General features: G+C 54.6%; 1 protein-coding gene across 2 annotated transcripts; it reads left to right on the plus strand.

The window, feature by feature from the left end:
• The first annotated feature begins 1,187 nt into the window (after positions 1-1,187).
• On the plus strand, positions 1,188-5,484 carry VCPKMT (valosin containing protein lysine methyltransferase). Of its 2 annotated transcripts, XM_063399736.1 has the most exons (6): positions 1,189-1,453; positions 1,579-1,689; positions 2,177-2,249; positions 3,186-3,305; positions 4,246-4,350; positions 4,959-5,478. In XM_063399736.1, the coding sequence occupies exons 1-6, from the start codon at positions 1,242-1,244 to the stop codon at positions 4,971-4,973; spliced, it is 636 nt and encodes a 211-aa protein (XP_063255806.1). In that variant the 5' UTR covers positions 1,189-1,241; the 3' UTR covers positions 4,974-5,478. The 2 variants fall into 2 exon arrangements, with proteins under 2 accessions (XP_063255805.1, XP_063255806.1); XM_063399735.1 differs by having other exon boundaries at positions 1,188-1,453; positions 4,246-5,484.
• Positions 5,485-23,788: the final 18,304 nt, after the last annotated feature.

Raw genomic sequence — 23,788 nt, forward strand, 5'->3', positions numbered from 1 at the left:
ACCATTTTGAATATTCCACAGTAAAATATAACATGGCCATGGAAAGTGGTCAGTGAGATTCCCACCAGCATGGTTCAAGAGAGTAATAAATAACATTTCTGTTACTTCATAATTAGAGGGGTAGGTAAAGAACAACAAAAAAAACCTGCTGGAGGGGCAAAATACGAAGTCTGGGTTTGAAGTTGGCTTGTGTGGGAAAAGGCAATTCCCTCAGGAAACTTCTTCCCAAGGAAGAGGAGCCTCCCCTCCGGGGGAATCTGCCGACCACCGAGAGGCCTCCCATTGCTCTAAAAGAAATGAAGAAATAAAGTAATAAAAAAAACTTTCTTCCACATATCCAAGGGGGGGAAATCTAAAACCTTTGCATTTTCAAGATGTCAACGCAGAATCAATTATATTCAGTTGCTTGATTAAAACCTTTTTTGTGAGTTTACTAAAACCTTTTTGTAGGTTTGTTAAGACCTTTTGTAGGTTAAGACCTTTTCTGTAGGTTTATTAAGACCTTTTTCATAGGTTCAGGGAGACCTTTTTCATAGGTTTATTAAGATATTTTTGTACATTTATTAAGACCATTTTAAGTTTATTAAAGCCTTTTTGTATGTTATATTAAGACCTTTTTTGTAGACTTGCTAAGACTTTTGCAGGTTTATTAAAACTTTTTTGTAGGTTTGTTAAGACCTTTTGTAGGTTAAGACCTTTTCTGTAGGTTTATTAAGACCTTTTTCATATGTTTATTAAGATATTTTTGTACATTTATTAAGACCATTTTAAGTTTATTAAAGCCTTTTTGTATGTTATATTAAGACCTTTTTTGTAGATTTGCTAAGACTTTGGCAGGTTTATTAAAACTTTTTTGTAAGTTTATTAAAACCTTTTTGTAGGTTTGTTAAGACCTTTTGTAAGTTGTGTGAGGGCGGTTTGTGACAGAACCTTCAGCAGGGCTCAGGCTGGAGCTGCTCAGGGGTCCTGAGGGCTCCGCGCTCCCTCAGGGACCGGGCTGGCGGGATCCCGGAATCATTCCGGCTGGATATGACTGGCAGGATCCTGGAATTATTCCGGCTCCACACGGCTGGCGGAATCCTGCAATAAATTCTGCTGGAAAAGCCTCCACGCCCCCCGAGCACAGCCTGTGCCGCCGCCCAGCGCGGGCGGGCAGCGCCGTCCCCTCACGGCCCGCCCGCCATTTCCTCCCGGGGCGGGCCGAGCGTGAGGCGGGGCCGCGCCGCCTCAGAGCCGCGGCCATGGCGGGCTTCGTGCGGGAGCTGGAGCGGCGGGCCGGGCCGGCGCTGCGGCTGGAGCAGCGGGCTGCTGGCGGTGTGGGCTGTGTGGTGTGGGACGCCGCGCTGGTGCTCGCCAAGTTCCTGGAGACCGGCGCCTGCCCCCTGGCCCGCCGCCACGTCCTGGAGCTGGGCGCGGGCACCGGCGCCGTCGGCATCATGGCAGCCACGCTGGGGTGAGCGGGAGCCCCTGCCCGGCGCTGTCTTCTCCCTCAGAGCCTTTCGATTCCTTCAGACCCTGTTTTCTGTGCTGTGCAGAGTGTCCCCTGCGTTATTCGCTAACCATGTGTGTGTGTTACAGGGCGAACGTGACGGTCACAGACCTGGAGGAGCTGCAGGAGCTGTTGATGGTTAATATTGAGAATAACAAGCACCTGGTCACAGGGTCAGTCCGAGCCAAGGTACTGAAATGGTTTGTATGAGCCTTTATTTCATGCCTCTGTTCAGCTTTAATGGGGTTTTGGGGTTCAGATTGAAAAAGAGTCGATTTAGTTGGGATGTTGGGAATTCTTGGCTGTGAGGGACATGAGGCCCTGGCACAGCATGCCCGGAGAAGCTGTGGCTGCCCCTGGATCCCTGGAAATATCCAAGGCCAGGTTGGATGGGGCTTGGAGCAGCCTGGGATAGTGGAAGATGTCCCTGCCCATGGCAGATGTGGAATGGGATGGGCTTTAACCTCCCTTCCAACCCAAACCATTTTGGGATTCTGTGATTCTGCACTGGCTTTGGTAAATAGCTAAATAACTTCAAAACACTGCTGTGGGAGGGAAACTTAATGAGAACACATTTAATGTGTTAATATGAGAACACAGCAATTAACTTTATCCTCAGTCCTTTAGTATGTGTTATCACTGAAATTTCTCACTTTTTGTTGGTTTTCTCTTGTTTGTTTTTTGTAGGGGTGAAGATGTAGCAGAATTTCAGCCTCCCCCCGATTACATACTCATGGCTGATTGCATTTACTATGAGGAGGTAAATGAGGACTTTGCTCAACCCCTACAGAAAGGTTTCTTGGGAAGGGGAGTGGGATCAGTGTGTTTAGTGTGAGACGTGTTCAGGTAAATATTGTGCTCATGTCATGGTCCCTGTGGTTTATAGGAATACACAGAGCAAGACTGAAAGAGGCATTTTTAATAGATGTAAGGCCATTTGAAATAGAACCAGAGACTATTTTTATGTTAAAACCTCCAAATTGAATGTTTGTGCCTTCTCCACACCTTTTTTTAAGCATTGGGAAGGGTGAAGCAAAATGTGAACTGTTGAAATCATTGATAAATGAAATTTAAAACTGCTACATCTGCTGTTTGGGTTCTCCTCACGCTTTCTTTGGGAAGGCAAGAGGAGGAATCCTGCTACAGCTGAGTGGTTGCTGTAGTCTGCCTTGTGTCCTCAGCTGGAGCTCTGTAGGATGTGCACGGAGAGCTGAGGGAAGCTGCAGGAGAAGGGAAATAACCTGAAAAACCCCATGTCCCAGTGCCCTTCCGATGGCTTTACCAGCCCCTGGCACTGAGTCCCTGCCTGTTGGTCCCATTTCCCTGCATTGGGGGCTGGATCTGAGCCATCCTGCAGGAATAATTGAGAAAACTCTCACTCGGAGCCACACTGAGGAGTTCTCATTGTTGCGTGCCTCGAGGAAGGGCCCACTCAGCAGCGTGGGATGTTTCTGGCTTGGATTCCAGTTCCGTTTTCTTGGACAGTCTGGGAAACTCTTCTCCTGTGAGTCTCCCTTGCTGCTCTGCTTCCCAGCTTTCCCCCCATCTTCTTGTCCCAGTTAAAGCACTGAAAATAACTCCCTGCACAGCAAAACTGGGAGCTTCTCTCTGGGGTGAAGACTTTAGCTAGAGGGTATGGTAACCAGTGAAATGAACTTGAAATCCACGTGGGAAATGTGTCACCTCTTTTGGGCAGTCCTTGGAGCCGTTGCTGAAGACCCTGAAGGACCTGACAGGCCCTGACACTCGTGTCCTGTGCTGCTATGAACAGAGGACTATGGGGAAGAACCCTGAAATTGAGAGAAAATACTTTGAAGTAAGTGGTTTTTAAGCACATTTTCTTTTAGGCTGTTCCATTGAAAGCAGAGGGAAAATACAAAGTTTTGCTCAGGAGCTCAAAACTCTCTCCTGAGTGACAGAGGTGCTTCTGAAGAAATTCCTTCTCTCTAATGAGAGCCCATTAACGGGTGTTTTAACTGAATATTCCAGCTGTATCCTGTGTGCAGGTGAGGAAAAGTAATGCAGGGAACACCTGTGGGGGGATGATGGTCAGTGCAGGTTTAACTCTGACTGTTGAGAAGCAGCTTTTGTGCAGGATTATATATAATAACTACAATATTGCTAAAAAAAAAAAGGGAAAGGGTGAGAATTGCAGGGGATTGGTACCTGTTAATCAAAGCAGCTGTTTGATAATTAGTGCCTCACACTCCTGTGGGGCCCTGGCAGTGAGGAGGGCTGTGCTCAGCTCTGCTGAGGTGCTGCTCCCACAATAAACACAGCAGGTGTTGGTGTTTCTGGCTCATTCCTGCTTTTTTTTGTGTGATTTATTTCCTCCTTTGCCAGGTTCAACCCGGGCAATCTAAGCATGTCCCAAAGCCGGTGCTGGGGGATTTTAGACTGGTTTTTTCTCTCCCTTTCAGTTGAGAAGGTTGGCAGGCAGGTGCTGTGGTTTGGCCTAGCATTTCAGGGATTGAAGCAAAATCATGGATTCACAGAATGGTTTAGGTTGGAAAAGTCCTCTGAGATAATCAAATCCAACCATCCCCCAAGTGCTGCCAAGGCCACCACTGACCCGTGTCCCCCCAGGTGCCACATCCGCACAGCTTCTAAATCCCTCCAGGAGTGTTTTAAATAGATTTTTGTGGAGTAGCTTTGAGTTAGTGCTGGAGCAGTTCAAATGAGGGTGAAGTGCTGCATGGGGAGGAATGTCTGGAATGGTTGTGGAAGCCTTTGTGGAACTGTTCTTTGTGGAACAGCTGCTTCAGAGGGACTTCGAGCTGGAAACAATTCCCCTGGACAGGCACGACGAGGAGTATCGGAGCGCAGACATCCACATCGTGAGCATCCACAGGAAGAGGGCGGTAGGTCCAGAGTCCCAGCAGCTCTGGGGTGTTGGGAAGGAACCTTAGAGCTCATCTCATTCCATCCCTGCCATGGGAACCCTTCCACTGGAACGGTTCATGGCACCAGCACAGCAGCTGCTGCCAGGAGTTCCCAGAGCTGCTGCTTCCTTGGCACAGCGTTCCCGAGGTGGAGCTGCACACTGACTGTGAGATTAGGGAACCGCAGCCCGGATCCCTGCTGGGCAAAGGAGCTGCTTTGTTCCCAAATGTGGTGCTCCAGGTGCCAGCTCTCCTCTTCAGCACTGCCTTTGAGCTTCACACTTCTGCTTCCGTGCGCTCCTGGGGTGGGACCTCCAAACTGGAGTTTGGAGGCACCAAAGTAATAAAAATACAATGCCCGGTGCTGCTTTTGGCACCGTGGGCTCTGCTGTGCCACCCTCTCCCCCAAACCATGCTCTAGATCTGATACTCAGCAGCTGCCAGGATTGCTTTGATCATTTTGGGGTTAATAGATGAAGCGTGAAGAAAATATTTTGCATATTGTGCTGACACAACGTGCAGGCTCAGCTCTTGAGCAAAACCAGGCCAGTTAAAAATCTGTCATCTTTGTGAAAATCTCTCGACAGAATTTCCCATCGTGAGGTCTTTGAGCACGGGATCTGTCCCCTGGCAGAGCTCTGGAGAAGAGGGGACGGGATAACCCCACAGAGGGACTGTCTGCGCTGTGGTTGGGACTCATCTACACCCAACAGCTTCTAGCTGCACTCGGCAGAGGTGTCTGAGAGCGCCTTCCGGCAGGACGGCTGTGGGCTGGCCGTGCCCGCGGCCCGGGGAGGCGGGGATGGAGCCGGGGATGGAGCCGGGGGCGTGCCGGTGCCTCTGCGGGGCGGGAGCGGCGCTGCCGAGCGCTCACCCGGGCGATCCCAGCGCGCCGCGCTGAAACCTCCGAGAGGGGAAAACTGGAAGCGGCTCAGCCGGCCGGTCAATAAAGCTTTGGTACAGGACATCTGCCGGGTTTCAGATGATGGGTTGTTCATTCAAACTGTGATTCCTGTGTCATTCCCTCTTTGGAGGCTCATTCCAGGAGCTGGGGCTGTCATGGTGATGATGGTTCCTGCACGGATAAAACGCGCCTGTGCAAAATCATTCTGCCTTCTGTTTTCACCTGTGCTTTTCTGGTGTAAAGACCTGCAGTGTTCAAGTTTGACACCTTCAGGTTATTCTGGTGAGCAGGTTCCTTGTGGTTGTCAGTGTTTCTGCCCCTTGGAACACAGTGGTGGCTGAGAGGAGGAATTTTGCAGGAATTCTCACTTTTCTGTGGTGGAAGCAGCTGTGGAAGTTGGGTCTGTGACCGAGGCATGAGTTACCGTGGCTGAGTTTTCACTAAAAAACTAGTGGGTTGGGAGGAGCTTCGTTTGCAGGCTCCCAGGAGTTTTCTGCACCTGCCCTGAGTTCAGGCTCCCTTTATCTCCAGTAAAAGAATTCCTTGCAAACTTCCCACATCCTAAAACGCTGTCCTGGCTTGCCGAGCGCGGCGGCGGCGATTAGCGAACGCGAGAACCTAATTTGTCAAACCGCACGTGTTATTTGTTACCTTGTTATGGGAAGAGCTCCTTAATTACCCAGTGGCCTGCAGGAAGGCATTTACTGCAATATTTACACCAACGTGGCTTCCTGGGTGGAAGCTCTGATTGCAGAAAAGTGAGGAAAAGATCCCCAAATCCCAGCAGTGGTGGGGATGGTGTCACACTGGGACACTGGCACTCTGCTTGGTGGTGGGGGTGATGCAGAGGGGAGCAGCCTTTCCCAAGGGTTTGGAGCTGGTGAACAACTGTTTAATCTACAGGACGTGTGGTATCAGCACTTCCTTTTGCACAGGGCTCGGATCTCTTCTTCAGAAGATAAAGGGAGGAAGTTGTGCTTTTTCTTCCCTGCTGGTTGCTGCTCTGCTGTGCCCTCAGCTTTGGGTCTGTGTCACTTGGGTTGTGACTGTCCCTGGGTGACAGGGACCTCGTGGGAGAGGGGCTGGGCCATGTCACCGTCTGCGTCACCTGTCACCAGCTGCACCCAGCGAGGGGGATGTAAAAACCCAACTGCTGCTGCTGCTGCTGCTCCGCAGCTGTGGAGAGGAAACCGCCACTAACCAGGGCAGCAGGGAGGGGCCGCCTGTCCCCAGAGCCACCACGTGAAACAGCTGCTTTCTGGGGAGAAAAAAGGGCGTTTGGGAAGGGGGTGGGTTCCTACTGGGGCTCGGCTCCACGGTGTCTGGAGAGGCTGGTGGCTGCCTGCTCGGAACTAGGAGAGGGTGTGGAGCCCTTATGGAAAACGGGATGCGAGGGAGGTGGTGATCCTGCTTCCTGCCAGCCTCTCTGTTCTCTCACCTGTCCTGTTTGTCCCAGTTGGATTTGTCCTGATTCCTTGCAGAGAGCATGTTTTGGTGCCCCTTCCATGAAACACAAGGGCTCTTTGGAGAAGTCTGGCTGTGACAGGGTCAGGCTCTGCCTGGCCTCTTGGGCACAGCAGGTGCTCTGGAGAGCTCCTGTCCCTTGCAGTCCTTCCTGCCGTGCCCAAATCTGTTCCAGCTGTCCACAGAAGAGAGCTCATCCCTGGGCTCTGCCTCCAGGCTAGATGTGGTGAGAACCAGCAGCACCAAATCCACCACATCCCAGCTGAGTACCCACCCTGTGCCTCACCTTGCTGAGATTTGTTTGTGTCCTCAAGAGAGAGCAGGAAACCTCCATGTGCTGCTGCTGTGGGAGCCAGTTTGGTGTCACAGGCAGAGGCATTTGGGAGTTTCAGCATTTGCCTAAAGTCATGCTTAAATTGTGGATAATTTTCTGGCTTGGTTTCAACACCAGCTCAAGCGATGGGAAACTGCGTGGGCTGTGGGTGCGGAGGTCACGCGGGATTTTCCTGGGAGAGCCATGATGCTCCTGTGCTGTGGAGGGGGCTCTGCCCTGCCCTGTCCCCCTGGTGACAGCAGTGGCAGTGCCACCAGCCCGTGGTGCCTCTGGGGCTTTGCTGGGCTGCTCACTCCTGGCTGTGACAGCCAGTGGAGCTGTTCCAGTTCCACTTGGATTGAGGGCATGCGGTCTGGAATGGAGCACGGTGTGCAATGCCAGCTCAGCACCAGCCACATCAATCACTGATGCTGCCTTGTCACGGTATCAGACACTAAACTGCAGGACCCATGGTGCTCCATGGGCGTTTCTCCCTTTTCTAGGACAAGCAGGAGATGCAGGGTAGCTGCCAGAAAGTGCTGGTGCCCAGATCCAGCCATCCACTGATTCCCAGTGCTGCTGCAGAGCCCCCGGGACTGTGTGAGGCCAGGACCTGCTCCCACACATCCCACAGGGCTGGTGGCTTTGCTTGGGAAAGTGTCCTCCCCAGCTGTGCAATCATTTTCCATGGCATGTAGTCCTGGACAAGTGGATTCTCCTCGTAGAAAATGACACTTCTTGCCTGTAGTATTAAGGAAAAGGTTTTTTTTCCTGTGGATCTGCTGCTGCTCCCCCCAGCTGCTGTGTGCTCCTGGGCCATGGGCAAACAGCTCCGTTAAACGGTGTCTTGGGTTGATTCTGTGGCTGCTGCTGCTGTTGTGCCACTTCCTGAGCCCCACTGAGCAAACAGTGCAGTGACAACGGCAGGGTGGCAGTCACCAGCTCAGTGACAGGAGGGCTCTCCCATCCCTGCTGCACCTGCCCCCACCTCATGGGGCCCTGAGGGCCTGAACCAGGGGGAATGGCTTCCACTGCCAGAGGCCAAGGTTAGACTGGATATTAGGGAGAAGATTTTGGCTGTTTGGGGAGGCCCTGGCACAGAGTGCCTAGAGCAGCTGTGACTACTCCTGGATCCCTGGAAGTGCCCAAGGGCCAGGGTGGACAGAGCTTGGATCAGCCTGGAATATTGGAAGGTGTCCCTCCCATGGCAGGGAGTAGAACAAGATGAGCTTTGAGGTCCCTTCCACCCCAAACCATTCCGGGATTTCATGATGTCAAACCCCAGGTGTTCTGGCAGCCCCACCTGGGGGCTGGGGACACTGCTTGGTGACAGTGGTGGTGTGGGTGTGGCTCCATGGCCTAGCACGTGTTCCCAGCACTGCCCCACGAGTGCCTGTACAGCGTGTAGGATGCCAGGAGAGGGGTCCCAGCTTTCCCCTCCTGAAATGGTGTCAGTTTGATCTGCTTGCTGCTGGTGCAGTGTCCTGTCAGCCCGGGCTGGGGAAGCCGTGGGACTGCGGTCTTGTGGTCTCCTTTCACATCCTGAAACAAAAAAAAAAAAGTTTCTTTTCTGAGGCCATGCAAACCATGAGTTTTGTGCAGCACAGAGGCCCTGGAGCTCTTGTTCCTGCACCTGTGGGCAGCCAGAGCTGTGGATCCCAGCCCTGAGTCCAAGCCCCAGGAGTGACCAGGACCTCCAGGGTGATGGTGCTCCACATTTGTGTCCAAGTTCAGTGTCTTCTGAGGCTCAGCTTCTCTCAGCCACCATCCCCTGTGAAGTGGAAGAAAGGTGACAATGAGCAGAGAAAGCGGTGGCTGAAATTCTGTCAAACTGTTTGGCCTGTAGAGACATTTTTGGAAGATGTTTCCCAAATTTCCTTGTGGGATGGATGTCTAAGTCCACCCTGGGTTTCCCATGGGAGGTTTCTCCCATCCCTGTGAGCTGTGGGACCTCGTGCCCAGGCAGCACCTCCATCTTCAGCCCTTAATTATCCTGTGCCAGTTATTCCTGCCCCCACCAGCTCCCATGAGGAATGTGGGAGCAGCCAGGGGCCTTTTGGGGTGACTCGGATCAGGAGATGAAATAGGGCTCCTGCTGTGGTGTGGCTGTTTCTTTATTCCTCTTGTGCTCCTGGCTTTGCTTTTTTGAGGTTTATAAAAAAAGGAAACCTATAAACTGGGAAAGGCTGCGGAAGTGAGAAGGCAGCAGTGGGCAGGAGGGAAGTGGGGGTGCCTTGGGGAAGCAGCCAGGCTGGGATGTGGTCCCTGGTACCCTGCCAGCGTCAGTGGGAAGCGCAGGACGGCCCCGTGTCCAGGAGGACGCGTGGCAGAGCCCTGTCCCTGCACGCTGCCATGAGTTCACCCATTTCCTTCCTCTCCCTACAACCAGGCGGAAAAAAGCCACGTTTTCCCCTCTGTTCCATGTCTGCCCTGAAGGAGGATTTGCTCAGGGTGATCCAGCGCTGGCAGCCTTGAGGCCCCATCCCGGCATGTCCCCGGCCCTGCGTGTCCCGGCCCTGCTGAGCCCGCGCTTCCCATTGTGCCCGAATCCTCTGACTCATCCGTCTGTGCTCCGCTCCAGTGCAGTCCCTGGCGAGTGGCAGCCACCGCCTCACGGCGTTTCTGTTCCCCCTGCGGGGCAGCGAGCGGCCGCTGCTCCTCCCGCCCTGCCCGGCCTCCAAAGCCCATCCCACCTGCGGCTCAGCATCAGCACAATCCCGGCCTGACACCCTCGGAGCGGGCGCTTAATCCCCCTCGGGTTTGGATCTCTGCGTCCCAGGAGGGCCAGCAGTGCCGCTGGGGCTGGATGGCTCCCTGCCTGCTCCCTGCCCGCTCCCTGCCCACTCCCTGCCCGCTCCCTGCCCGCTCCCTGCCCGTTCCCTGCCCGTTCCCTGCCCGCTCCCTGCCCGCTCCCTGCCTGCTCCCTGCCCGTTCCCTGCCCACTCCCTGCCCGCTCCCTGCCCGTTCCCTGCCCGCTCCCTGCCTGCTCCCTGCCCGTTCCCTGCCCGCTCCCTGCCTGCTCCCTGCCCGTTCCCTGCCCACTCCCTGCCCGTTCCCTGCCCGCTCCCTGCCCGTTCCCTGCCCGCTCCCTGCCCGCTCCCTGCCCGCTCCCTGCCCGTTCCCTGCCCGCTCCCTGCCCGCTCCCTGCCCGCTCCCTGCCCGTTTCCTGCCCACTCCCTGCCCGCTCCCTGCCCGCTCCCTGCCCGCTCCCTGCCTGTTCCCTGCCTGCTCCCTGCCCGCTCCCTGCCCGCTCCCTGCCTCTCTGTGCCCTGCCCTGTTCCCTGCCTGTTCCCTGTCTGCTCCCTGCTCCCTGCCTGCTCCCTGCCTGCTCCCTGCCTGTTCCCTGCCTGTTCCCTGCCCGTTCCCTGCCCGTTCCCTGCCTGCTCCCTGCCTCTCTGTGTCCTGCCTGTTCCCTGCCTGTTCCCTGTCTGCTCCCTGCTCCCTGCCTGCTCCCTGCCTCTCTGTGCCCTCATGCCAGCTCCAGTTTCCATGCCCAGAGCGGTGCACAGACCCATTCCCAGTGCAGGCTCTGGGGATCCTGTCTGAAGCTGTGGGTGAAGTCGGTGACAGTTTTCTGTGGGTTTTGCTCCCCCTGCCCAGCCCAGCAGTGCCAGCCTCACCCAGCTGATGCCTGATGGGCTCTAAGGGCTGGCAGGGCCATGTGGAGGAATGTTGTCCACACTTCCCTGTGGATTCCCAACCTCCAGCTACCCCTGCTGAGTGCAGGATCCCATAGGATGCCTTAAATAATAAAAAACCCCACAACAGAAATAACCTGGAACAGCTGCCCCCAGGCTGCTGCTTCACCCTGCCGAGCGTGCTCAGGTGCTAAATCCAGCATGGCTGGTTTTGGGGAAGAGCATCACTTTTCGGGGGAGTGCACCATTTTTGGGTGAGTGCATCACTTTTTTGGGATGTGCATTTTAGGGAGAGCAGCGTGGATCCAGATGTTGCTTCCCACAGGATTTTCTAGCACATGCAGGACCCTGAGACATCCAAGAGCCCTGGCAAGAGAGGAAACCAAGTGGGATGGGAGAGGTGGGCTCTGTGAATCCCACAGGAGCTGGAAGGTTTGCACTGGAGCCGGGGATTCCCCAGGGAAGCTGAGAGGATTCCACCACCCACACCATGGCTGAGTCACTGCTGCAGGCTTGGCACACTCAGTGTTTTCACCCACCACCCCATGTCCTCCATCCCACCCAGGTGCCCAATTTCCTTTGGATTTGAGTGTAAGGAAGGAGTTAAGCAGCTACAGGCTTGTGTGGATTTGGGCCAGATATTTAAAGATCCAGGGCTGGGAAGGGAAAGGGGAGGTGTGATACTCTCCAAACGCTCCCTGCAAACACCTCAGAGGCTCCCACTGCCGGTGCCGTCCCTGCGCTCCCGACGGCGGCTGGTGGGGGAGAGGCAGAAAATGCCTTTCTCCTATTTTTAGCTCTTCCACGGTGTCATTAGAATAATGTGGGATTGGAGAATGTTGCTCTGCAAAATTGCCTGGGAAGGCAGAACTCCAAATGTGAAGGTTTGGGATGCTGCAGGGTGGAGGGGATGGGGATGGAGAGGAGGCACGTGGCAATGGCCCAGTGGGAGCTGCCCAGGGAGCAGTGGTGGTGACAGGGACAATCCGTGCTGATGTGACACAGCAATTAATAGACACGTCCTTAATTACATCCCAGGAGAGGGGGTTTAAATAGAGATGAGGCACCTGCCAGGGTGGGTTATCCAGGCCAATTGGATGTGCTCAGCCCTGGGCCAGCTCTGGGGACACGTTTGCAGCCTTGACAGTGATGGCACCAGGCTCCTCACCCTGTCCACAACAGTGTCCCCTCAGTGCAGCCCTTGCAAATGCTGTCTCAAGCCCGATATGTTGGGAATAAAATACATCAGGAAGAGCTGAGCTAAATGGAGTAGCTCAGCAAGGCCTTGTCAGAGAATGTCCTCCTGAAGCAGGACGAAACCAGCACAAACTACCCCCAGAAATGGCTCCCTCTGAGCCAGAGCTCGTGCAGGAGTCACAGCCCTGGACACTGGCCCAGCTCACAGCCACCCTCTGCCCCCCTTGGGTCACCCGCCCTCATCCTCCTTCTCCTTTGCCCCTTGGACAACTTGGCAAAGTCCAAAGCTAAACATTAGCTCAGGTCTGGGAGCAGCTGCCAGTGGTCAGTGTGCCGCCCACAGCCGTCCCCTGCCCGGTTGGACCTCGTCCCCTTGGCCCCAGCCTCTGCTCCCACGTGTTTCTCCGCCTCATTTAAGGCACGGCCTGGTCCTGCTGCAGCTCCTGGGGCCAACCATCATTTATTCACCTTTTACCCAGTCTGTGCCTGGAAAAGCAGCATCTCTGACACATCCTCCATGTCCCCACCAAAGCCCTTCCTCATTGTTCTGCTGCCTTTGCACCCTCCAGTTCCGCTTGCCTCCTTTCTATCCCAGGAACTTCACCATCCCAAAGTTACCTGATTTCACATCTGAATTGCAGCTTGAGTTCAGCCTGGCAAAAGCTGCCAGTCCAAACCGTTGGGTTTTTCTTTGGCTGCACTCTGGTCCTGGTGGGGGTTCACTGGGACTGTCCTGAATTTGTGCTACCTCCATGCTGCATCTTTTTTGCTTCTTGGCAAACAAGATCATGGGAGAAAAACGTGGGGACCTTTGGGAGTGTAGCCAGGCTGGAGAACATCCTTCCAACCCCCAGCCATGCTCCGTGCCAGGTTGGAGGTGGACCAGAGCATCTTCCTCTGCCGCCAGACATGAAAGAGAGCTCCAAGGCTCATGGCAAACCCTGAGCAAGTGGATATTAATTCTTGGAGGATGAGTGGGACCCACGTGGGTGTTTGGAGTGGGGCCTTGGAAGCTGCTACCACAACCAAGCCAGCTGGGAAACTGGGAAAAAAGAGTCACCCCCAGCAGGGCCATGGCCAGACCACCTCTCCTCCCTCACTCCTTGCCCAGACACAACTTCCTGCTCTCAGAAAGTCTCTTTTTTGGTAATAAACCCCACTGAAGGCAGGGATGGCTCCTCTACCCCCAGCACTGCCACCCCACCCATCCCGAGGGCTTCCGTGGCTTCATTTGAGCGCCGGTGAAGCGCGATCCTTGCACGGTTAATTGGATTTGGCCGCTGTGACAGAAGGGCGGGGGATTAGGGTGAAGGGGAAGAATTAGAGGCGGGGGCAGGCACTGCCCTCGGGGTCTTTTGTCCCCGAGGATTATTGGCAGGGGCTGTGGACAGGGTTGGATGTCGTAGTTGGACGTTCAGGAATTGCAGTCGGTGTAATCGTGCTTGGTGTGGTCACTTTGTCACAGCACCACGGGTGGCCCTGGGGAGGGTGTGGGGGACATGGGACTCGCCCCCTCCATGGACAAATCTCCAGCTCTCCTGAGGCTCAGAGCTCCATGCTGGAAATGAGGGATGCTCCAGGTGCCTTTGCAGGAAGGAGGCTGCTCATCCACACCCGGGGTTTGCCCAGTGCACTGGACACAAACACCTAAAAAGTGTTAAAATAGCAAAAGAAGAAAAAAAAAAAGCTTGGTGGTGCCAGCACTTGGGATTTTTGGCAATTCCTGGTTTGGGGAGGACACTGGATCTAATCCAGGTCTTCTGGGAGCTGATAAACCAGCCAGAGCATGGTTTATCCAAGCAACCCAAAATTCAGAAGCCAGTGAGGTGAGAAAGTGACGTAGGACAGTAGCTGGAAGTCACCAAGTCACCTCCCTGCTCAGAGGCCAGGCATCCACTGGATGAGGCAAATACAATGTGCTCTGGCAGTGTGGGAATTCCAGAGGCAAATCCTGGGGGCAAATCCCGAGGGCTTGGTGAGGCAGCAGGAGCCAGCTCCGACCGTGTCATCGCTCACCCTTTATCATGGCAGGGCACTGCCATCCCCTCCCTCCTCCGTATTTATTTTGGGAGACTGGAGAGAGCACGGCTCGTCCTTGCACTGCTCTGCAGGACCTGAATCCATCTGGGAGCGCCGGGAGAGCCGGGAGCTGCTCAGGGCAGCCGGAGCTGAGCAGGGCAAGTCGGAGCAGTTGGGGAACAGGAAATACCTGCTGCACCTCATGGCAGGGATTACAGGCGTGGCCACCGGGGCGTGAATGCCATGGATGGAGAGACTCTGCTCCCAGACTCTGCTCCCAGACTGCTCCAGACTGCTCCAGACTGCTCCAGACTGCTCCAGACTCATGGCTTCAGCTGTAAAAAAGAGGATGAGTGACCACGGCATCAGAAGTGCCCTTTGTGCATACTTTGCTCCGGGCTCTCAGCAAAGTGGCCACCACGGCCCCGGAGTTGTGGGAGGAGGCACCAGCCTGCCTGAGGCTGGCCAGAAATCTCCTTTTCCACCCAAATCTTCTTTTGTACCCTAATTCCCAGCTCGCAGCCAACATCGTCAGGTCTGGCAAAGGCAAGAATGTGATTTCACTCAGGGAGAACTGGGTGGTTCCACAGGGATGGGATGGCAGCACAATGGGCTCTGGGCTCCAGTGGGGGGTCTGTGGTCCAGCCGGGCAACCTTCGGATTTTTCCTGCAGGAGAGCAGGGAGGTTTCACGCTGCCCAAGGCGGCGCTCAGCGTCCACCGTGCAGGAGTTAATTGGGTTTTCTTTATGTTAATTGCGAGGGGAAGTGAAGAATGCCCTTAATTAATTGGAGGGCAAATCAGCCGTGCAGAACGGGCCAGATTTACCAACCCATGCACAAAAATCCCAGCTCTCCCCCTTGCCATAGCAACGGGAAAATGCAGGGGATTCTGCTTGTTCAGCCAAAAAACCAGCTGGGATACCCTCCTGTGTTACCCTCACTGGTGAATGTGTCCTTCCCAGGGAAAATTAAGACTCAAAATAATTTTGGGGAAGGATTAAAAGATCCCTGGGGAGGTCTGGATGCCTGGAATGGTTGGGTTTACCTTGTGCTGAGGGACCTTGGTGGGGTTTGATGGGACCAGTCTTGACTGGAGGCCTCTTGTAAGACCCAGTGCTGAGCCCTGGGAAGGTTGTTTGTTCCAAGAGGGATGTGGTTCACTCCAGGTTCTCCCACCCCTCTTCCCAGCATGACCTAAATCCATCTGTATGGGAGAGGGGTGGGATTAACATGTTCCCTTCTGCATAAATAATAATAACAAAAAATCTGCCCTAAAAAGATAACACAATTCACTCTTGTGAATCAAACTTTGGGAGCAGAGAAAGTCTTTGGAGAGACCCCAGAGCTCGCCTCCGCAGCCGCTCCCAGTGGGAAATTAGATGTTTTCTCCACTTCCATTCCAAGCCTGAAACATCCCTGCCGAGACAGCTGGTTCCACAGGTCCAAAAAAAAACCCCTGTGTGAGTATGAAAATCATATTGAAAAGAGCTGAAATTTAATTAGGTCACATCCTTGTGATCTGGTGATGCAAATCAGCGCCTGGCACACCAAGGCTCTGCCTGGAAAATGTGACAGCAGTTAATGAGGAAAGCACGCCGGTGGGATTTCCCTCCCAAGCTGAACAGCTGGGGAAAACATCAGGAAAACTTTGTATCCCTCTGGATTGCTGTCAGCTGAAACCCTCCTGTGGGGCTGTTCCAGGCCTGGAGCAAAACAGGGGCTCCCCCCGGGGCTGCGCTGCAGGCGATGCTCGTCAGCATCGGGATGAAATCAGTCACTGGGTTGGCACTGTCATTCCCACTGGAGCTTTCCCAGGGAGGCCAACAGGCACTGCCAGCCCCCAGCTGGGGGTTGTGGGTCAGTATTGACCCTCTGGTTCATCTACACCCACTGTGGGTGCCGTGGATTGGTGAGTGGGTGCCGCAGTTCGTGCTCCAGTTCGTGGTGCTGAGGTTGACCCCACAGCATCTCCCTGCTGGGGCTGATACCACCTTCCTTTTGGGGAGAAAACTCAATGTTTTTATACATGCTGTCCAGGACATGTTCTGAATTTAAATTCAGGACCCTTGGAGGATTTCTCATGATCCTCCATATCTCTTGTTGTCTCTGGGATCAAACAACTCTCCACTTCCAGCTTTGGCTCTGGAAAACGAAAGGAAAACCTTCTCCCAACCCCAGCAGCAGCTTTTCCACCACATTCCCTTGATCCAGCCTCCTGCAACCCTACTTGAGATGTCTCAGATATTTTACACACACTTCTGAGTCTCAGTTTAGGAGGAGAGAGCTGGCCCACAGCTCCATTGCTTGGCAACAGATTTCCTTCCCAAAAATCCCACCCCAAACCCAAGTGTTATATATAATTCAGTGGGAAGGCCCGCAGGCAACGCCCTGAGAATGCTGCTGGGGCAGCCTGAGCTGTGAGAGCTTTGTGGAGGGGATATTTTGGGAAGAGGGGAGTTTATGCCGGGAAGACACGTCTGGGAGATGGGGAGGTGCTCCCAAGGCTTCCCACTTGTGTAAAGAAAGGGCAGAAATGCCCAGATCCAGTTCCAGTTCCCACAAACCAAGAGAGGATGATGTGTCTGCGCAAAAAAAAATCACATGGCAAAACTTGGAGCCACATCAGAGCCTTTTTTTACTTGCTGTGAGCCCCCAGCAGCCCAGAGAAGCTCTGACTGTCCCTGGATCCCTGCAAGTGTCCAAGGCCAGGCTGGACGGGGCTTGGAGCAGCCTGGGACAGTGGGAGGTGTCCCTGCCATGGCAGGGGGTGGAAATGATGAGCTTTAAAGTCCCTTCAAAACCAAACCATTCTGGGATTCTATAATGTGTGGTGTCATCAGGTTTGTCTGATCCATAAAATCTGGGATTCATTTAACACAAATAGAGATAAACCTTTTCATATATTTATATATCTATATAAATAGATACGAATCTTTGCAATTGGAGCTAGTAGCAGTTTTGGGGCTTTTTCCCCTTTCCCTGAGCTCACCCCCAGCACAGAAATAGGTTTAGATCCAACTTAGATCCACATTTAAAGGCATTTCCATCCAGCTCCGGGCCTGAGCATGGCCCCACACATGGACTGCAGCCAAGCTGAGCGTGCTGGATCTTGGCTCTGCTGCAGAAACATCATCCCATTCTTCTTTCCAAGAGCTCCAAGCTGACAAAGCAGCTGGCCTGGAAAGATGCTCAGGGAGCTCTGGCCCTGGATCACCCAGCCCTGGCAGCTGGGAAGAGCTGCTGGTCCTCCTGCTCCAGTTGGCCTTTTGCAGCTTTATTTTCAGGGAGCAGAACAGAATCCCACCAAAGCTCATGGAGAGGTTTGGGACCTGCTGGAAGATGCCAAATCCCCAACCTGCTGCTTCTCCTGAATAATGGATCCTGCAAACAAACACACCACGTGCATCCCCCTTCCAGCACAGACAGGGCCTTTGCCAGGACAAGCAATGCCAGCACAGCTGGAGTCTGGATTTCCTTGTGTATTTGGGAAGCAGCTTCATATCTTGCATTAATTGCTTTGTTAATTACCCTCATCCCCCTCCGCAGCGTCTCTGGGGAGTGCTGATGATGAGCTCGTTGGCCACGCTGGCTCACTGTGGTTTTTTTCCCAACCCTGTTTATTTATTAGCTGGAATTACCTTCCAAACTAACAGGATTGAATATTTTTGTTCCACTTGGCCAAGACTTTATTGACTGTGGAGAGGCAGAAATCACTGCCACACACCCACAACGCGGGTGGAGACATCGAGGTCGGGGATGTGGCAGCCGGATCGACGTCCCAGATCCAAAGGGACCTGGGGAAGCAGCAACTTGGGCATGGTTTTTCCTCCGTGCTTCTCCCAAAAGCCTGGCTTTGGCACTTAACTGACTCCAGACACGCTGTATGTGCACGTACATTCCTTGGCCATGCGATCAGACCGGAAAAGATTGCCTTCAGCCCAGGAACCGCAGCGGGAAGGAGACTGGGAAGAGCTGTGCAGTCACCGGGGCGGGAGCGCTGCAGCCTCCAGAAAAGCTGCAGTCAACACTTTTTTTTTTAGGAGACGTAGTGCTAAAAGAGGAACCGCTGCGGGACGCGCGGATGGAAAGGCTGAGATGGGTGTGGGGGGGAAGTGCTGTTATTTTGGCAAAATCCCTCTTTCCTCTCGCAGATCTCCCTGCGGGAGGACTTTGTGCAGCACGAGCGCCTGTCCGTGTGTCCGAGCCCCCCCAGGATCCCGCTCCAAGGAGCAGAGTCCCCCAGGAGCCCAGACTGTATCAGGGACTGCTCCCAGCGGCACAGGGTGCCCCAGAGCACCTCCCTGCACCGAGCTCGCTCCCAGGCCAGTGGGCAATGCCCAAAGCACATTCCAGGTGGGAACTGCAGCTGGATCCAGGCACCATCCCCATGCTGCTACCGCATGTCTGGAGGGCAGCAGAGTCCCAGCCCTCACAGGGAGCATTGCTCCAGTCCCTCAAGCCTTGTGTTCCAGATCCCACTCTGCTCCCACCAAACAGCCCCTGAGCTGCCATTGGGAAGCTCTGCATCCCCAAAACAGCTCCAGCCCCCGACCATCAGGAATTTTGGCAACACCAGCGTGGCCGAGTGACGGTGCTGAAGCTCCAAGCACGGGGTGTTGGGGCAGGAACGCACCGAGCTCTGCGCTTTGCCGAGCAGCCCTGGAGTGGGCTGGGGTGCTCGGGGGCTGCGGCAGGAGCGGGGCTGAGCCCCGGTTCTCCCGGGATGGAACGGGCCTTCCACGCTCCAACAGCCCAACTGCGGGCGAGGAGCGCGTCAGTCACTCACCGGTGCCGCACCGGAATTTGCATAATTCCAATTATGTTTCCAAAACAGGGAACGGGCTCTGACAACAACTCTGCAGTGCCTGGAACAATCAGAGGAGATGGGAAATCGTTGTCTCGGACCTGATGGCCCCGCGAGCGCCTTCCGCTGGCACCGAGTCAGCAGCGGGATTGCGGCCTGGGAAAGGACACGGCAATCCGGATTTTGCCGTCGAAACCAATGGATAGAAAAGTGTTTGAAGAAGAACGAGCCTCCCCCAGGCACTGCTCTGTCTCTGTCCCCTTGTCCCTTCATCCTCCCCAGGGGCCATCCCAGCTACCACAGCTTCTGCCTTTCCCGGTCTTCCCCTCTACCTGGAGGCAAAAGCAAAGCAGGAATGACAGAGTGGCTGTGAGTGCCGTTGGTTTGTTGAGCCATCGCTGCCCACGAGGCGGGCGCAGCAGGATATTTAATCTCCATGAGTCACCTCTCCCTCCCTATCTGCCATCTGCAAGTGCTCCGGCCTGAACTGCAGGTTTGGGAACGGGCTGCTCCAGAGCCATGCAGCTGCGGCTGTCCCGGAGCCTTCCCCGCCGCCGCAGAAAACATTTTTGGCAACCTGGGAATGCCGGGGTGTTGGTAGATGCTAAATGAGTGCACAGATCCCATGCCTTAAATAGCACCTGGTTTCCCAAGGGCGGATGCTGGCAGGTGGGACAGAGCCCAGGAGGAAGCTGCGGGTGCCCCAAGCCTCCTCTGCAGACTGAGGAACCGGCGGCAAAACTCTCCGGGTCTGGTGTTTAATTGCCCGCGGTTAATTGGCAATCCAAGGGAGGAGGAAGCTGCAAGGGGAGACGTCAGTTCATAAACCCTCAAGTGTTGGGAAGCTCCAGATTTTCCGAAGGCCCGAAAGCAGCCCGGCTGCTGAATAATGCATCAGGCTGCCGAGAAGTTGGCAAACACCGGAACCAGTTAATCCACAGATCCCTCTCGGATGCCAGCACTCCTCCAGTGCCAACGTGATTAACCAGTTTCACTACTGGGAGCGTTTCTGGGAGCTGGAGAGTCTGGAGAGGGGAAGGAGGAGCTGTGGAGCCCCTTCTCCCCCACGGCAGGACAGGGCTGGGGGGACACTGGAATGATGAGGAGGGAAAAAGCCAGTGTGGCATTAGGGTAAGAGGTTCCAGGCTTTGACCTGGAGGCCTTGGGTCAGGAAAACCCACAGGCAGCTCCAAACAAAGTGGAAAATCTGCAGCTCATCCTGGTGGGGAGATGCATCGCCCTCCAAAAATCTTAATAATGGCCATGATGAAATGAAAAGCTGGGAGGTTTTGGTGCTGTGGTTAAAAGTGTAACCTCACATCCAGGGCAAAATGCAGAGCAGGGTTTCTCTGAGGCATCAGCCAAACAGGTATGGCAGGAGCTGAGATCCTGAGATTGCAGGCAGCATTCCTTAAAGGAGAACAGACCTCTGCCCTATTCCCTGCAATATTCCCAGCCCTCCCTAATGAGGCCGGAACGCTGCAGCCAGTGTGGCCAGGAGCAGATCCAGAGCAGAGCTGCAGGAGAGCAGCAGGAGCAGCCCAGGAGCATTGCCAGTGCCCAGAGCCCAGCGTGGATGGTGACCCTGGCTCTCAAATGCCACATATTCAAAATGTTTGGAGGCAAGGGCTGGAGGACTTTGGATTCATTAAGGAGTCCAAGGTTGTAAGATGAGCCAGACCCAGGGACAGCTCGTTGGCAGTGATTCAGCTCCTTCCACAACGCAGCGGCGGAGGCCAGCGGCTTCCACACCGGCCCTTGCTGAGCTTGGCTCTTCCTCCAGCAAGCAGATGCCAGGGGAGACCATCCCAAACCTTTGTGTCAGGCAGCAAGGAACCCCTGAGCACCAGCAGTGCCTGTCCTGCTGCTGCCCCTCACCTCCCTACCCAAATGCTTCTATTTTCAGTGCTGATGTGAAAACCAGTCCAGTCTGAGTCATCACAGCCCAAAAAACTCATTATATTGAAAATAAAAGTAGCTCCAGAATATACAGGATGGAATTTGAACACTTGACAGGCATTCTTCGGAGGCAAAGGTGAAGCCAATCCCTGCTGGCCTGCCAAAGCTCCCTCCCGGCAGCGCGAGGCGGGCGCTGGGGTTGGTTACAGCCAGGGCAGCAGCCTGAAAGCCACAAGTACGTGATAGGAAAAGCTTCCCGGAGAGCTGGGTCAGTTCCAGCCTAATCCAGCCCCTGTGGGGAGAGGCATCCTGGCAGATGTTGAGCTAATGGGATCACTGCGGGCACATCCCGCTCCAATGGCGCGTGGTGGCGGCAAGTCCCGGCCACGGGGCTGTGCTGCTCCTCAGGAGCCCCCTGCTTCCCAGGGGAAAATGTACAGAGCTCCTCAGGGCAAAAATAACAAATATCAACAGCACAGGGACTTTGCAACCCCACGTTCCACACACAAAGTGCAAAGTCTCCCTTGGAGCGAGCACTCCAAGCCAGCGGTGCTGCCCAGTTAGGAGCTGTCAGCACCAGGCACGGCAGACCCTGGAACTCCCAGCCTTCATGGAATGAGTTCCTTCCCCAAGAGCAGCTTTGCAGGAATGGCAGAGGTATTTTGGGGCTGGATTGGCACTGGATGCTTCCCTCTGCTCCTCTCTGTCCCCTGCAGCAATGATCCAGGCAGGTGCCTTCCTCTGATGGACCCACATGGGATGAGAATTGCTGGAGCTCAGGCACAAAAAAGCAATGTGGTCTTCTCAAAAATCCAGGATAATCCTGGGAGATGGCTTCCCTTGCTTTTGAGGTCTCCCAGCCAGCCCACCCTGTGTTCTACTGTCCTGTAACCAGAGAGGCTGCTTGAAGTGTTCCCCTTCTCCCCCCAAAATGTGAAATGAAAGCGCTTTCTCATAAAACAATCAGCTCAACAGTCATTGGATGCAGTGCAGCATTTGCTGCAGCTTTCCACAGGTTTTCATGCCTTGCAATGCTGAGAGAGAAAACCTCCCCTCCTGCCCCATCAGAAACTTCGGGATGCAGCCAGTGCCTGGTCCAGGCAGTGGAAAATCAAACAAGGAATCCATTCTAGGCACAAGCATGGGGATAACTTTAGGAGTTCACAGAATCATAGAATCCCGGAATGGTTCAAGCAGGGACCTCAAAGCTCATCCAGTGCCACCCCTGCCATGGCAGGGACACCTTCCACTGTCCCAGGCTGGCCTTGGACACTTGCAGGGATCCAGGGGCTTCTCCGGGCACCCTGTGCCAGGGCCTGCCCACCCTCACAGCCAGGAATTCAGGCTCTTTTCTACACCTTGGTTTCCTCCTCTTCTCTTTTTAACCACCAAGGGAGTTTTCACCCACTGAAAGGCAGCTGGAGCACAGGGATCCTGTATGGATCCAGGAGTGGCACCCCTGGGGGTCGTTCTCACCTCTAACAAAACCGAAGGGTTTATGTGTTACCAATTTCCAAGCATCACCAATTTCCATCTCACAGGACACCCATTAAACCCTGCTGAAGCATTTTTCCTAACTAAAGCTGTCTTGGAAGATGCAACTAATAAAAACAGGAACAGAGGAGTGAAGTGCAGCCTCTGGAAGGGAAAACTTGAGGCAAAGCAAGGGCCAGAGCCTGTTAAACCACTGTGAGACTCAGCAGTGACTCACATCTTGACTTTTTTCCCCCCTCCTTTCTTAAGGAGGCCAGAGATACCTGTTCTTAAGCAAGAGCAGAGGCACTTCGTGGACAACCCCCTGCACACCCCATTTCGTGCCTGTAAAAACCACCTTCCCCAGAGCTCTGACTCACCCCTGCACCTTCCAGAGCTGACACAGGGTGAAAATGATACCATTCTGCTCTTGGGGGGCTCCCACTTTTGAAAGGGAGATGGATTGTGGGGCTCCACCCCGGCCTGAAGCCCTGAGAGCCTTTGCTCAGACATAATTCTGAAACACGAGCGGTGCCGGAGCGCGCGCGGGGCCTCAGAAGAGGAACTGAGTCAGTCAGCAGTGGTGACACTCACTCACCAACAGCCCCTGGGAGCTGATGCTTCCCCATGAGATGCGGGGAAAGTTTTTTTTTTAACTTCCAGAAAGCACCAAAGCTGAGGGGATTTCAGATTCCCCACAGTGAGCCCGTCAGGTTGGACAGATATTAGAAGCAAATCCGAGATAAAAAGCACAGCCGTGTGTTAGAGGGAAGTCTGAGTCACAGTGCTCACACTGAGGCTGCTTCCACATCCACAGCAAGTTCTCTGCTGCTGGCAGTCCCTTTTTTCCCATTCCCAAATCCCAGTGAGAAGGGAGACCACCTCATCTCCACCAGGCTCTCGTAGCCCCTGTGCCCAGCTGTTCTGACGTTTTAAAGCGAGACACATTCCTTTGGGAGGACTTTCCTTAGCAGGATAATTTCCAATTAGGAACGGTGGGCACACTTTTTCCACGCCCTGTGCATGAGGACAGGGCCCTGTGACTGGGGGCAGAGCCCTGCTGGGGGCTGGGTCCCAGCACAGGCTGGTCTCAGGCTCACCTGAGATAAACGTGATAAGCGCCGGCATTTTGAAATGTGACTCACTGCTACAGCAGAGAGACACCGGTTCCCCCTGCTTGTCTCCCAGCTCCGAGGAGTTTAATTAAGTCAGAGTAAGTTCATTTACACAGCCACACCCTGGACTGGCAGCCAGGCAGAGCCTGAGCACCCTGGAAGGGGAAAGATCCGTGGAGAATCACGGCTGTGGTGGCCCCACGGCCCCTGTGCCCACCTGGCTGGATACTCATGGAATCATGGAATGGTTGGGGTGGGAAGGGGCCTCAAAGCTCAGCTCATTCCCTAGGCAGGGATGCTCCCCACTAGCCCAGGTAATGATGCTCCTGAGCATTCCCAAAGCTTTGCAGCAAGGAGGCAGCTCCAGGGCTGTGCCTGGCCTGGCACCTGCAGCTGGGGGAGCAGCCGTGGAGCCCCCGCCGTGCCCTCTGCCAGCAGAGCTCCTCTGTGACCTCTGCCTGTCCCAGGGGATGGCAGCTGTCACAGGATCCAGATCCCGCTGCTCCCCAGCCCCCCGCAGCCCCAGCACCTGCCCAAGTCCTTTCATCGGCTCACTCGTGTCCTCCTCAGGCACCACAGAATCCCAACGC

The sequence above is a fragment of the Prinia subflava genome, chromosome 5, assembly GCF_021018805.1.
Source record: "Prinia subflava isolate CZ2003 ecotype Zambia chromosome 5, Cam_Psub_1.2, whole genome shotgun sequence".
Classification (NCBI taxonomy): Eukaryota; Metazoa; Chordata; class Aves; order Passeriformes; family Cisticolidae; genus Prinia; species Prinia subflava.